The following is a 15,008-nucleotide window of genomic DNA, read 5'->3' as shown; positions in this document are numbered from 1 at the left end:
TTCCCTTTTGATTTAGATCTCTTTTACTTATGTTTCTTACCCTATCTCTCTGGCTAGAACGTTTAGTGCTAATTGAACAGAAGAGGCCAGAGGGGTCAGCCTCCCCTTGCTACTCATCTTGAAGGACAAGCTCTCGGTTTCTCACCAGTGTGTGGTGTTGGCTGTGAGCCTTCCCATGTACCCAAAGTGGATCTTTTGTAGGTAACATAGTTGGCTTCTGTTTTTTAATTCAGCCTGACAGTCTCTTTTCCTTTTTATACTTTTAGTTGTAGGTGGACATAATACCTTTATTTTATTTATTTATATGTGGTGCCGAGGATCGAACCCAGTGCCTCACACATGCCAGGCAGGCGCTCCACCACTGAGCCCCAGCCCAGCTCCGTCAGTCTGACAGTTTCTTAACAGTGTGAATTAGTGTCTTTAGACCACCGACATTTTAAGTGATTCTTGATAGTGTGGGATTAATACCTACCATATTTGTTACTTTTTTTCCAAAGTCACCCTTTGTTCTTTTTTCTTTAACCCTTTTTTGTCTTTCCTAATTTTAAATGAGCATTTTGGATGAGTCCATTTTCTTCCTTTCTTGGCATATTGCTTATAAGTAAGTATAAAAGTACTTAGCGTGCTTACTCATAAAGAGTTTTAGTATTTGACATACAGTTTGCAGAAGACATTTACAACTAGTCTAGATCTACTTTATAGAGACACTATAGGTAACTTGAGAACCTAAAATGCTCCAAAATCTGAAAAATTTGAGTGCTGGCATGATTGATGTCACAAGTGGAAAATTCCATATCTGACTTCACATGAAAGGTCACAGTAAAAGCACAGGTGGGCTGGGGATACAGCTCAGTTGGTAGAGTGTTTGCCTCATATGCCCAAGGCCCTGAGTTCAATCCCAAGCACCACCACCACCACCAAAAAAAAAAAGTAAAAGCACATGTGTACAAAAAATAAAGTCACCTTTGGGCTCTGTGCATAAAGTGTATAAGCCATAAAAAACTTAATATTTAGACTTGAGTCCTATTCCCAAGATATCGCATTGTAGATATGCAAGTATTCCAAAATCCCAAAACTATCTGAAATCAGAAGCACTTCTAGGCCCAAGCATTTTGGATAAGGGATATGCAACCTATCTTCTGCTTTACTGGTAGTGCAAAAGTGTATCCTAATTCTCTTTCACATCTCTTGTAACATTGCGGTCATTTTCTTCACTTATCCATAAATCATAATCTTCTTATACACTGCCATTATTATTTTAAACTATTATCTATTAGATAAATTAGGTAAAAGAAAAAAAAAACCTATTTTGCCTTCATTCCTTTCTTTCTTTTTTAGTTGTAGTTGGACACAATACCTTTATTTTATTTATTGATTTTTAAGTGGTGCTGAGGATGGAGCCCAGGGCCTCACGTGTACTAGGCGAGTGCTCTGCCCCTGAGCCCCAGCCCCAGCCCTTGTTAGTCTTTCTTCCAAGGTGGGTCTACTGGCAGCAGACTCCATGGATGTTTGAAGGACGATTGTGCTGGATACTGAATTCTCTGTTGGTGGCGTCTATCTTTCAACGCTTCACATGTTTCAGGGAACTCACCCTGCTTGCACGGGTTCTGAGAAGAGCTCTGATGTAAGTCTTCTCTTGGCTCCTCTATCCTACCGCATTCTGCCCCCACCCCACCCCCAGGAGGGTCTTTCAAGGTTCTTTGTCTCTGGTTCTCTGCAGTTTGACTATGAGATGCCTACGTGTCAAGTTTTTGGTATTTATCTCCCTTAGTGATCTGTGAGCTCCCTGCGTCTGTAGTTTGGTTCCTGTCCCTACTTTTAAAAAATTCTCAGCTCTAATAGCTTGAATATTTGTTCTCTTCCACCCTTTTTCCCACTAGGATATTATAGGTCTTTTTATGCAGTCTCTTTTCTCTTTTTGGTTTTCAATTTGTGAAGTTTCTACTGACACATCTTCAAATTCACTGATTCTTTCTTTACTTCAACACGTCTGGTCTACTGATGAGCCCAACCAAGATCTTCATTTCTGTTCCCATGTTTTTGATTTATAGATTTTCTTCGTTTTTTTTTTCCATAGGATTTCCATTTGCCTGCTTATGTTGCCCATCTGTTCTTATAGAAAGCCCACATTTCACATTAGCTCCCTGAGCCTGTCAATCACAGTTGACTTCCCAGTCGATTCTCAAACGTCCGCCATGTCTGAATCTGATTTTCACGCTTGCTTTGACTCTTCAGGCTGTCTTTACCTTTTGGCACGGCTCTTAATTTTTGCTGAAAACCAGACATTATGAATTGGGTAAAAGGAACTGAAGGAGGCGGGGTTTTAGCATGAGGTTTTAGGTTTCTCTAGAGATTCCTTTCAACTCTAGAGCTGAGACGTGCAGTTCCTTCCCTGTCATCAGACATACCCACTGATGTGGTGGTCAGATGTGGGGAGAGGAGGGAGGCCTTCGAGAACCTCTGACTGGTTTCGGTCTTTTAGTGCCTCTGGTCTGTGACCTTCACATGTCCCCACCTGCTGCATTAGGTGGACTGGCTGGGTTTGGTGTCTTCTTTCTCCCACGTTGGCTGGGTTATGGTAAAATCGTTTTCTGGAGGGCAGGCCTTTGTTAAGGAGACCAGAACGCTCTGGTTACCGTCCCCCTGAGCCCTGCCCTGCCAGAAGCATGATGGAAATTTTCTCAAATCTCCACTTTGAGGACCTGGTTGAGTTAGTGGAAGAAAAGCTCACGGTGGTGTGCGGGCTTCCCCCAGATCTGGTCCTCAGATTTCTCTCTCTCAAGCTGTCTTGTCCAGGCTCTAACTGTCAATCGCTTACCCTTTAGAGTTTCCTACCAAGTGCTGGTTCCGGGGGCAATCTCTGCCTGGAGGCCTGTGCTTCACGGGAGCCACCTGTCCCCGTGTCCAGGTGGTGGTCTGCGTCTCCTTTCTCAGGTGCACCTACAGGACAGCTCTCCGGGTTCAGATGGTTGAGTTTTCCCCTTGTTGCCAGCTGTGGTGTACAATCCGTGAGATTAAGATGATTTCTGTACGTTTTAAATGACTAAGCAAAACAAGAATAAAACTTTACAAGTGAAAATTACCTGAAAATAAAATTTTAACATCCATAAAGTTTTACTGAAACATAGCCTTGCTTTTTTATTTATATAAGGTTTATAACTACTTTCACATATGGGTGCAGAATACAGTAGTTTTGACAGAGGCCTGTGGCCCACAATGCCTAAAATATTTATTTCCTAGCTCTTCACAGGAAATAAATATTTCAATAAATAAATAAATAAATATTTCAACTTTCTGCTCCATGTCTCAACATTTCTTTATTTTTCTCATCTCATTTTCTCTCTGTGCTACATTCTGGTAATTTTGTCAGAAATATTTTCCAGTTTATTATTATTTCTTTCACCGTATCTAAACTATTGATTTGGTCATCAGTGGTTTCTTGGAATTTCTTTCAACAGATGCATTTTTACTTTGTACTGTTCACTTTCATTCTTTTTCTAACCTATCTGGCAAACTACGATCATCTCTTCTTGCTCACTCATTTCTGTGGGGACATTGCTTTAATCATTTCATAAATGTTCATTTTTCGCTCCACATCTGATAATTCCATTGTTGGAATTCCTAAAGGTGGAAGTGTGTTCTTTGCTGCTTTGGCGATGGCTGTGGCTTGCTTCCTGAGGCACTCGGTGATCTCTGCTGGTCAGCTCATACTTGGTGGGTCCAGTCTGAGGGAGGACATTCGGAACGCCTTGTCCACACAGGACCCATCTGCTCTTGCTGGAAGCCAGGGAGACGCCCAGGACCTGGAGCGCTGGGGTCTTCAGGTCCTTTCTTTGACTTTTCTCTGCTGCCCGTGACCTTCCTTCTCATTCCATGGAACTGGTAGCTGTGCTGAGGAGTCTCTCTCTTCTCATGGGTGTGCTTCTCAACCTTGCCTTTCGGCTCCGTTTTCTTTCTTGTTCTTCTCCTTTGGGACTTTCCTGTAATCTCCACAACAAACAAAATCCATGTTTTCTGTTCCTACCAGATGCTTTGTCATGGGGGGGCTCCCCCATTGCCAGAAGTTGAAGTTCCCTCCAGTTCTTTTTTTTCTGTTATCATTATTTTTATTTTTTACAAGTGATCTTGGCCCCCAGTTGCTGGCTGATTTCCTTCCCAGGACCGTGTGTGCAGACTTCTCCTGCACTCCTGCCTCCTCCGCTCCCTTCATCCCACCTTAGGCCTGCCCCTCTCCTTGGCATCTGCTCTTCCTTTAACAGACACCCAGGCTGAGTCAGCGGTGCTGGTACTTCCTCTTTGACTAAAGGAACTCTCATTCTTTGGTTTCTTGCCAAGGACAGAACTTAGCTCCTGGCTCTTCTTAACTTCTGGGGTCTCCTTCCTCTTCTGAACACACCCCAACCCCATGCCCAATTCCCATTCCCACCCATCGCCACACGCTTTCTTTGGTGGCAGGCTTTAATTTTTAGAGCCTGATGTCCTTATTTCAGATCTCTCCTGTGGACCTTTGATGCTCTCTCTTGTTCCTTTGGTCTCCAGGGTCTGCTCAAGGATAAGTGCTTCTCTTTCTTCATTCACAGTGCTGCCCGTGTACTGTTCTGTCGTTTTTGGATGGATTAGTTATTCTGCAGCTGTTGCCATCAGTTACAATGGCTTTAAAGGAAGAGAAAGGCACATAAAAAATACTCTGGAAACCGTAAAGCCCCCTACAATGCTTAGGACCATTCAGGAATAAAGATGGTATAAATCAGGCTGCAGCTAGGCAAAAACCCCCGAGATTTTGATTATACAGAAAAAGTGTCTTGAAGACTTCTGAAGCCAGAAAGTGGTCTATCCAGGAAGAGAAGTCTTTTAAGGAGGAAATGGAGTATCTTATTTAGAAGCTGCTGCCAATTTGATTCTTCCTCTATTTAAATAGAACGTGTCTATTTTTATCCAACACTGACGACAAAAGAAACACCAAGTCCTCCAAAGCTCTTCTTGGCAAGGATTCTCATCTCCCCCACTTCTGGTGCAGAGGCTGAGGGATGACGGCCTTGCACTTGGGAAACCTGGTGAAGGGACAGGACCAGCGTCTTTAGAAGCTTGGGTTACTCCAGAGTGACCAATGAGCGAGGCCAGCCAGGCTCAGTTCCAGGAGGAAGGCTAGGAGGAGGCTGGGCTCCCGTGATGCTAGAGCCGAGGACCAGCAGCCTTTGGAGATGCAGCAGAAGAGTGTTGAGCGAGGGGTCTGCGCACCACTCCTGGATGGAAAAAAGGAAGAAGAAAAAGGCCCTTTGTGGGATGTGAGGTCGTTCCCACTCAGACTCTGGGACTCTGATCATGGCAGCCGCAGTCGGGATGGAAACACCAGACCCTGTTTTGCTGGTTCCTCTCAATCCCCTGGGTTTAGTTCCCGTGGCTCTGTCTCCCGGATCCATGTCAAGTCAGACTCGGTGGCTAATGTGACAAGGACAGAGAGGCCCTGTCCTTTGGCTAGGCAAAACTTGACATATTCCGCGAGGGCACATGCCCAAGTCCTGGGGCAGCCTAGCAGAAACTTTTCTGGGTTCCCACGCTGTGTCCACAGCAAGTCCCCGACAACACGGGCGGGCCAGCATCGAGATTTATCCCCACAGCACATCCCAGACACGTCACTGTCGGGAACGCCCCCGTCTTTTTTTTAAGTTGATGGACCTTTATTTTACTCATCTATTTAGATGTGGTGCTGAGAATCGAATCCCGTGCCTCACACACGCCAGGCAAGCGCTCCACCACTGAGCCACCCCCCAGCCCTCCCCAGCTGTCCGGCAGCCCTCTCAATCACAATGTCTGGTGTTGTAAGAACTTGGGAACACTTCACATCCCTCCGACTTGGAGATCCAGATTTAAGGGCCTGGTGAAAGGCTTCTGCTCTCAGCATTTTTTGAACTTGGACGTTCTACTTCTGAGGGGCACTCTCAGCCCTCTTTATTGTTTTAGTTGGAAACTGGGCCTTGCTTAGTCGCAGAGGCTGGCCTTGAACCTGGGATCCCCTGCCTTGGTCTCTAGGGTGGAGGCTCACGCCACTGCGCTCGGCGTGTTCTTTGCAGTATAGGACACATTGCGACCTCCCGCTGACCTGTTACTGTGACTTCTGATGGACTCCAGCTGTTGGTTCCAGGCAGCCGCTGTCGGGCCTCTTGTTAACTTCCTGATGCTTGACCGACAATTCAATCCTGTTGTTTGCCTTCCCATCAGCGTTGGAGCCTAGTGCTAGGTTGGGGCTCCCTCCTCTCTGGATCCCAGGGGATGGATCTAGTGGTTTCTTCCATGGGGTCATGCCCACTCCGGAATCTTCTGCGACAGCTCCTGCCTCCGGGTGTTCAAGTCTGAGCTTGGGAGTGGCTCAGTGCTCCTGCAGCACCCTCTGATGCTCCGGGGCGCCTCCAGCGGCTGCATCCGCCAACCTGTCCTCCCAGGTCTTGCGCCAATGGCTTCAGAAAGAGAAGTCGGTCATTCAAGACGTCCATATTTGCTTCTCTTAGCTAAACTTGCTTGTTAGGGTCTGTAAACAAGTCAGGATGGCGCCTGGCATTTTGCAGAGGGAGTGGTTTGTGAAGTAACACCATTAAGCGAGCCATTAAGTGTGGAGATTCCTTATTGGTGACTGCTGTATCTAGTTTAGGTTAACTAAGATAAGCTGTGTGGAATGTATGTATACCCCTCCTGTCCTACAATAAACGGCTCCCACTCCTGCTGTATCAATGTACACAAGTTGCTCGTCACCCCCCGGTTATTTTGCTGCAGCAGGACGGCGGCACTTGCTTCTCCCCGAGGTAATGCAACCTTCCTCTTGCTGACAGGAATGATGCCTTTTGAAATTTGGAACCCAGCACCTGGAGCAGTGCCTGACATATAGTCAAAACTTCATGTTCGAAGAGCGACTGAACAACCAAATAAGTGAACAACTCTTTTCCTTCATGGACTGTGGAGGAGGAAATGCAATTAACTTTTCCCAAAGAATCTTACTTTCTGCCTTGACTGCTGAGAACTGCTTTCCAAACTTCCCTCTGCACAGAGCCCATTTCTAAACGATCTCAAGTAGGCTGAGTTCTTAGGATACTGACACATCCCAGCCCTGCGTCCATCGTGCTAAAGAATGCAGCCCTATGCCATCAGCTCAAATTCACTGTCTCAACTTTTCAACTGCTTTCCAGGGTGGACAATTCTTTTTTATTTGCCAGCCTTGTCCCCCGTGGGCAGAGCACTCGGAAGAAGGACTTTGTATCGCTTTTGTTTTTTTCTGTTGTCAGTTTTTATCACTGGCTTGACTATGGGCTTGAACACCTGCTGATCCGACGTGCAGATCACTGGGTAGGATGACAGGATTTCAGGCTTCCAAACTGAGCAAACAGAACTCTTCCCAGAACTATAACTGAAATGCAAAGTGTGGGGGAAGAGCAGGAAGGCACACACGAAAAAGACTCAGTGCCCACTACATCTACATCCCTGTGTGCTGCCTTTGGACAGCTCCCCGCAACCCAGTCATTTTTTAAACCACAGAGCACTCATTTGCAACATAGGAATATCCCATGTAAATATTCATTAAATGTTTATTCCATGCCAGGCACCGTTCTAGGAACTGAGGTCAACACTGTTTATAAGAACCTCTCCTCACTGAGCTTATGTAGGAGAGAGATAACAGGTATATAGTATGAAGTAGTAAAGCATGCTTTGAAAAATACTGAGCACTCACAGAAACACTTAAAATAGTCCCTGGCGTTCTTCTAGTCTAAGGGTAGAAGCAACACAGATTCCCATCAGCTGAAGATGGATGAACAGATGGATTATTATTTGGGTATGAAAAAGGTTGAGGTACTGATGCAGATGAACCTTGAAATCGGTAAGCTACAAAACCAGACACAAAAGGTCACATATTGTATTATTTCTTTCATAAGGAAAACCCAGAATAGGAAAATCCAGGGGGAGAGAAAATGAATTATCGACTGCCAGTAGCCGGGAAAGAGATCCATTGCTTAATGGGTACAAGGTTTCCTTTTGGGGCGAGGAAATGATTCTGGACCTGGAGGTGATGGTTGTACAATGTTATGAATGTATTCAACATCATAATGGTCAATTTTATACCTACTGTATTGAAAATAAAAAGTTCCTGGCATATGCCAGCCATCCCACAAACCTTCTATATTGTTTCTTATAGTGAAATAATAAAGATGTCTCTCAAAACAGGAGACCACGTGGGTAATGATGGCACAGGTTTCAACCACAATCTTTAAGAGCATGAACAAGATACTAACATGTGGCTTCCCAGGATGCAGAGTGAAAGGGAACCATGTTAAAACATACATGTCCACGGACATAGGTTGATGCGTGTCTGGAAAGTGACAGGACTGAAGGCCAGCACCGGGCCAGGGAGAGCAGGTCACCTCCAGGCTGAAGACCAGGAGCAGGCAATGTTTTCGTTATGAACTTCATTCCTGCTACATGGATTTTCCAGGTGAATAGTCACAGCCCATTGGGGCTCTGGATGACAAACTCGGAGTCAACCCCGGGACCCAGCAGTCAAGCATCCTGATCTACTCAGAGAGGGTACTGTAAGAAATGCAGAATCGAGTGCAGGGAGGTGATTTCCAGAGTTCAGAACTAAAATGTATTGGCTTCCCGCTCCTTATGAGAGGATAAACTTGACCTGTTGTCATTTTCTCAGGGCAAAAATCCCCCTTCGATGCTGGGGAGTGGGTTCCACAGACAGGCCACGGGGACAAGGCGAGCTCTGTTGCTCAGAGAGCAGAGCCCCCCGTGGGCGCCCGACACCGCAGGGTCCTGGTGAAGGACCAGGCACGTGGTGGAAAACGTCTGCCCACCGGTCCTTGGCTTTGTAAAGAATGTGTTTAAAAGTTACGCTGGTTCAGGAGCACAAGACAATACTAAGAAAAGCCATCCACAAGTCTCAACTCTTAAAAAAAAATCATTTTATTGATCCTTTACCATACAAAATTTATTCAAATTACATCCATTTGAAGTGGTAAGATCACAGCTAGAGAACAGGTCGCCCTGTAACAAATCTATTTACAAAATCCATCATAAAAGCTTTTTTTTGTTGTTGTTTGGTTTTTTCTTTTTTTTTTTTTTTACATTATATTACATACTTTCTTTTTTAAACTAGGGTACAACACAAAGCTAAACTGATTAGTAGGTTGCCTACTCCCAATCTTGGGAGAAATACTTCCTTTTTTTACAAAATCGCGTACCCCACAGGAAGAACCCCCCTCACCCTGACGCGTGCCACCTGACCGGCTCCGCGAGGCCCCTTCCTGCCGCTGCGCTGCCCACTCGGCCTGCCAGGCACGTAGAGGTCTTCCCTCCTCTTTCCTGAAAGCTAAAGCTTTAAATACTGCGGTTCTATTTACAGATCTACACTGACGACAAAAACGAAAACAAGAACCACAACGAAAGACGAAAACAAGGTCACACTCTTAAAAAATTACAAACCAGCTAGAAAATATTCTGGCAGTGTTTACAAATTAATTGCTATTTTTTTTTTTGTACAAAATTGCTAAATAATGAAAAAGGTGAGTCGACTACATGTCCACTTAAATAAAGCGATTGCTATGCACAAGTCTGTACATATGAACACACGCCTAACACTGTTTGACAGCTCATGTGTCGCCCGCTGTACACTCTAGTTTCTAAGGCTCACGCAGTCATAATCCGCACTCGTAACTCTTAGCCATTTCGTGTGTGAGCTTTAGTAGCAGCAACTCAATGGTACCAGGAAACCTGCATACTCAGTACTTAAAAGGAACACAAATACTGTAGTACCAACCCACTTTGTGTGCCAGATACTATGTGAAAAGAAAGGGGTTAATGCAAACAGAAAGACAGGATGGACGTCTCATGAACGTACACCAGGCAAGCCCCATAACTGGGAAAAATCTTATGCACGAAGGAACTTTTAAGACTTATTAGTATTCCTTTCATTTCTCTTTTAAAACAATAAATACGGCATTACATTACGAAGAGGTTCAACGAGAAAGTCAACAAAACACACAACAACCCAGCCGGGGGGGAGCTCAGTCTTTAGACTTTGGGGAAAAAGATCAGCTCTGTGCAGCTGGCGAGGAGAATCACACAAAGCTGGAGGCAGAGGCAGCTAACCGGAGGACACAGACACGGGAAATGGGGAACGCTTGGCATCAACGGTTTCCCGCACAGGAAAATCCCCACAGTGCATTTCCAGTAGGCACTTAACACAGAGTCCCCCCCTCCTCCACCCCATGCTGCATCTCGGACCACACGGCTGTTCCGTACCAAGTCCAGTGTGTGTGAGGGAGGCCGGGGATGGAGGCTGAGGAGGAGAGAGGAAGAGAGTCTGCACCTTGGTTTTTCTTCCCAAGCACACACCACGCATACCCACACACAGAGCTTAAAGTGCTGGTGTCGTCTGTCTCGACCCCACCACCACTTTGCATATTGGGGAAATCTACCTAGAGTAAACTGGCCGGGGTTCTTGTGGTTTTGGAAAAGTTTTTCCTAAGGGACATTTTCAATTCAGTTGGACGCGTCGAGTGCCCACCATGTGCCCAGGGGCAGGCCGGGCACACGGCGTTTCCATTCAGCTGTTGGCTTGGAGGTTTATTTTTCAAGACCCCTCATTTCCGCAGCCCTTGCATCCAAGGATGGATTTGAGGTACTGTGCCACACTCCCAGGACAGGGCGGCCACGGCCACCTGTCCCTAGGAAGGCCATCTGGGACGTACATGACCGGTAGGATGTGCAGTGACAGGAGGCCTGTGATTGGGACACGGTTCCTGAGGAGTAGAGGCAGGCGCCCTGGCCTCTAGCGCCGGGTTTCCCACCCTCCCGCGCCCCTTCATCCAGCTCACTCCTTCATGGAGAAGGGGCGTGGGTTCGGCCAGGACCGTCCACCCGACAGCGGGGCCCCGTCTCACCAGCTGACGGAAGGGCCCTGCAGAAGGCCGCTCCCGGGATGCCTTCCCCCCAGAGGCCTCTCCATCTGACCCCACCCTGAGAAGTGGTCTCCCTGAGTGTGGCATAAGAGCCCTTTCCCCGGGCACAGGGGCCCGGGAAGCCCAAGGACGGAGGGGTCCATGCCTGCTGCTCCCTGGGACTGCTTCGTCGTCTGACCTGCTGTCCTTCCCCACAGCCTCGAGTGTCAGCGAGCTCCAGGGCCGACGTGCCCTGGGCTCCCCTCCCAGGAAAGGAAGCAAGATGGGACAATGCTTCCTGCAGAGGCTGGTGGACCTCAGGTCACACAGGCTCACGAGGTTCTCTCCCTCTGCTAAAGAAATACGAATTTGCAAAAACTGCTTCAAAGTAAACAATTAAACTGAATGGTGATGGGAGCCACAGGAATGCTTCAGTGGCAGCTAAAAAATATAGAAAGTCTAGAACAATCCACAAAGAACACCTAAGTAGGCATCTGCTACAAATCAACTGGAAACTCACAATACGCTGGGGACGGGGGTGGGAGTGGTGTGTGGAGGCAGGAAAACCCACAGCAGCTTCGAGCGCCAGAGCTCCAAGAGCTTCTGTGTCTGCATCAAGTACTCTGAGAACAGGTTCTTCATCCGAGAGGCTGCGGAGGATCTCGCGACCTCCTGGTGGGACACACAGTCCATAGCTTAAACTGAATTATGACAGTAATTTAAATATTCCTAAGAAGAGCTGAAGAAATCCATTTCATACTTTTGCATAACTTCAAGTTTGCATTGGCTGCAGTTCCATTCCAGATTAGCAGACCCCAAAGACATGCATTCTGCAGAGAAGGCACGGCTTGAAATGCTGTTAAGGAAGATTGCTGTTTCCCAGCGGGCCAGGTGGCCAGCCCCCATTCTACAGCGCATCCGTCAGGCACAGCAAGCCAATCCGGGGGAGGGGGGGCAGAGGGACAGGGAGAGGAAGGACAGGTGAGAGACACCTGATTGCACATTTTCTCACTTGTTGACTCGTCCAGGAGATTTTGGAGCCTGGGACAAGGCAGGGCTTTCCCAAGGGAGCCTGCAACTGTGCGCTTAGACAATTAAAAAAAAAAAAAATTCATTAAAATGTCAGCTTTGTTCTGAAGTTTGTAGTCTACTTCACGGTACTCTCTTAGAGGAAGAAGGTGGGAAGGGTCAACACTGCAGACAGATGCTCTGGTTCCACCATAAAAAAATATCGGTCTCTCAGGAGAGTTCACACCAAGCACGATCAACTGCACATGAAGTCTTCCACCAGCGGGAGCTTTTCCAAATCGTAAGCGTCGAAGAGATCGCTGATGCCTTCTTCCTCGCCCAGGCTCAGCAAGTAGTCCTCCTGGAGCAGGGGGGGCAGCAAGTTCACAAAGGGCCCTTCCAGGTTGGAAGGGATTTGGTCCTCAGTCTGCTGTAGGAGGTTGGCGGGGGAGGCCAGGGGAGAGAGGTTCGCCATAGAAACCGAGCAGTCGCTATGTCCTGAGTTGTTTGAAGCCAAGTCTGAAAGGGAAACAATTGGTGCAAACAAAGTGTTAGGAGAAAAATCAAATTCATTTTTCTGGAAGAATGAGTAGGTCACCGTCGCTCTGCTCGCCCCAGGACGGCTTTCTGGTACGGATCACCTTTTATGCGAACAGGCATGGAAGAGTGTGTCCTAGTCTAACTCATCCTTTCAAACACCCACTGTCAGAAAACAAGAACCCAGCAGCTTCAAAGACTGGAGGCTAACGAGTTCAAAGACTTCTCTCCAGTACCTACTCATTGTTTTGAGAAAAACAAAACATACAGAGTTAAAAGTCGGCTCCCTAGTAGGAATTCACTAATTTTAACTTCTTTTTTGAACAACCAGCTTATTAGAGATTTTGCATAGAATAAGACACATCCATTTGGAATCTCGATGGTGAAAAGGGTGGTCTTTTGTTTCACCAGCTTGGGTGCCGTGTATTTGCTCAGTATTAAATCAGACCAATTCACTGAAATCACTCCTATTTTTGCTGCTATACTGGGAGACGGCAGGGGAAAAAATTAAATACATATTCCCAAGCTGAAAATGCAAAAAGCTTTGTCCTAGCCACAGAGGGGGAAGGAGAAGTTAGGTTTATTTTCCCCCCATATCCTGTCCCCACCATGGGAGGGAGACAAGACAAAAACAGCCAAGCCTCTTCTGTCCACACATTTTCACGTCCCTCAGTCTCTGTACAGGGTTCACAGGTGCATGGCCAGGTGTAGCTGATGCCCTCCAAGAGTGGCATGACCTAGTCCTGACTTCAGCAGCCCCCAAAGCGCTGAGGAAATGGTTCTGCCGATACCAGAAGCCCGAGGGACTCTGGTAGCAGAGGAGGAGCCATGTGCCCAAGGTCATTATTTTGAACTGTAAACAGCCTGACTTTTAAAAACTTCTCCCTTAGTAACAGGAGAAGTTCCGACACAGGATCCTTCTAGTTACCTTCATTCTGAACATTGTTTCCAAAAGACAAAAGGGGTGTTTACCTTTGGAAGTGGGTTTAGGGATATTCCCATTGTGGTCTTGGTTGTTTGCTTTCATTGGACTGTGGGTTTCAGTCTCTTCTGGACACAAGTAAACCTCAATGGGTCCTTGGGTACTTGCCAAATGTATTTGTAGGCTCTGGGAACAGAAGTGGGAGAAGTTCAACCCAGAAGCTCTTTTAGAAATGAAAACCTCAGCCATTTTCATCTACGAGTGGACTGTGAGGGTAACATTCATTGTTCTTTTTGGGTCTTCAATAGTGGTCTAGCTCCAGGAACAACTGTCAACCGCTAGAGCAGGGCCAGTGGGCTACAGCCTGAAGGCTGAATCCCAACCCCCGACTGGCCATGCAAATAAAATTTTACTGGAACTGAATCAAGATGGTTCTAGTCGTTTGTGGCTGTTTTCATGTTACAGCGGCAGAGTTCAGGAGCCAACAGCCGGCACAGAGGGTGCACGGCTCACAAATCCACACCCAGGCACCATCTGGCACTTAAGATCACAGTCTCTTTCTATCTTCTAGGCAATCTCTATCTTATAGTTTAGGACTATATTATCAAAGAATATCCAAAAGCAATCACAAAAATATACTCCCTACTTTCTTAAATCTTTCCATTTCCCCAAAGTCATGTTTAAGTTCTTAAAACTATGAATAATTTTTTTAAAAAAATCTTAAAATGTGCTAGGTTACGGAGATACTTGAAAACACGGGTATCTCTGTTCATGGTGGGGGCCCACGCACAGGGGAATCGATGTAGAATTTCCCGAGTGGTTCTAACTGATCAGAACCAGCAGAGAGTCAACTGTGAACAAGAAAGCAGGAAGGGACAAGGTGCCTAACAGCTCTAGTTAAACGTCCCGCTAGGTTGAAAATAGACTTTTTGGATATTTAACAAACAGTGAACTGTTAAAATGTTTTTAAATTTAGGGTTAAGCAAAATAAATGGGAAGGAACTGTCCAAGTGCTCAGCAGGGGCAGACGCCAACCAGAGTCACTGGTTCTTGAGCACCAGGCCGCGCAGAGGTCCCTCTGCAGAGGCACACAGATGCCGGCTCCTTACCTCTATGGAATCAGGCACTTCAAGTCTTGTTTCTGGAGGGGCTTTCACAACTATAACAGTTTGGTCTTTAAGGCCACTAATTTTTCGAATATCTTGATATGTAACATAAGCTAACGTAGTGAGCGTTAAGGAAATCTTCCGTCTAATTGCCTCGAACACAGCCATCATGAAATATGACAAACAGACACATGGAAAAAATTCAAACCACTGAGTGACTTGGAAGAATATATATGTCTCTTCTTGCGAATCTTCAATCTATGGGGCTCCTCCAATGAATCTTTACTGGTCGAAGTTGTAGACAACAAAAGAAATGTATACTTGACCCTGCCCATTTCTCAAAAAAGTCTATGGCTATTTCAAGTATTACAATAAACACAGAAACAGAAGAGTTAAATCATCAAATAAAACATCAAATCTCACTTAGGTCAGGGATTTCGAAGTCAGGTCCCTTTGGCCAAGGGTATTCCATGAACTCTAACAAAGCATTCTGTCACTCAAATGGAA

The 15,008-nt window shown here is 46.2% G+C and overlaps 1 protein-coding gene across 3 annotated transcripts in view; it reads right to left on the bottom strand.

The window, feature by feature from the left end:
• Positions 1–8,995: 8,995 nt before the first annotated feature.
• The window catches only part of E2f3 (E2F transcription factor 3), a 71,736-nt gene continuing 65,723 nt past the window's right edge, over positions 8,996–15,008 (bottom strand). For all 3 annotated transcript variants that reach the window (XM_076857921.1, XM_076857922.1, XM_076857923.1), the window contains exons 5-7: positions 14,505–14,619; positions 13,446–13,581; positions 8,996–12,455 (exon numbers count right to left, since the gene is read on the bottom strand). In XM_076857921.1, coding sequence (XP_076714036.1) covers positions 12,193–12,455; positions 13,446–13,581; positions 14,505–14,619 — 514 coding nt within the window. In that variant the 3' untranslated portion in view covers positions 8,996–12,192. The remainder of the gene's footprint in view (positions 12,456–13,445; positions 13,582–14,504; positions 14,620–15,008) is intronic.

This window comes from Callospermophilus lateralis, chromosome 6 (assembly GCF_048772815.1).
Source record: "Callospermophilus lateralis isolate mCalLat2 chromosome 6, mCalLat2.hap1, whole genome shotgun sequence".
NCBI classification, from domain to species: Eukaryota; Metazoa; Chordata; class Mammalia; order Rodentia; family Sciuridae; genus Callospermophilus; species Callospermophilus lateralis.
This window is presented reverse-complemented; position numbering and strand designations above follow the sequence as displayed.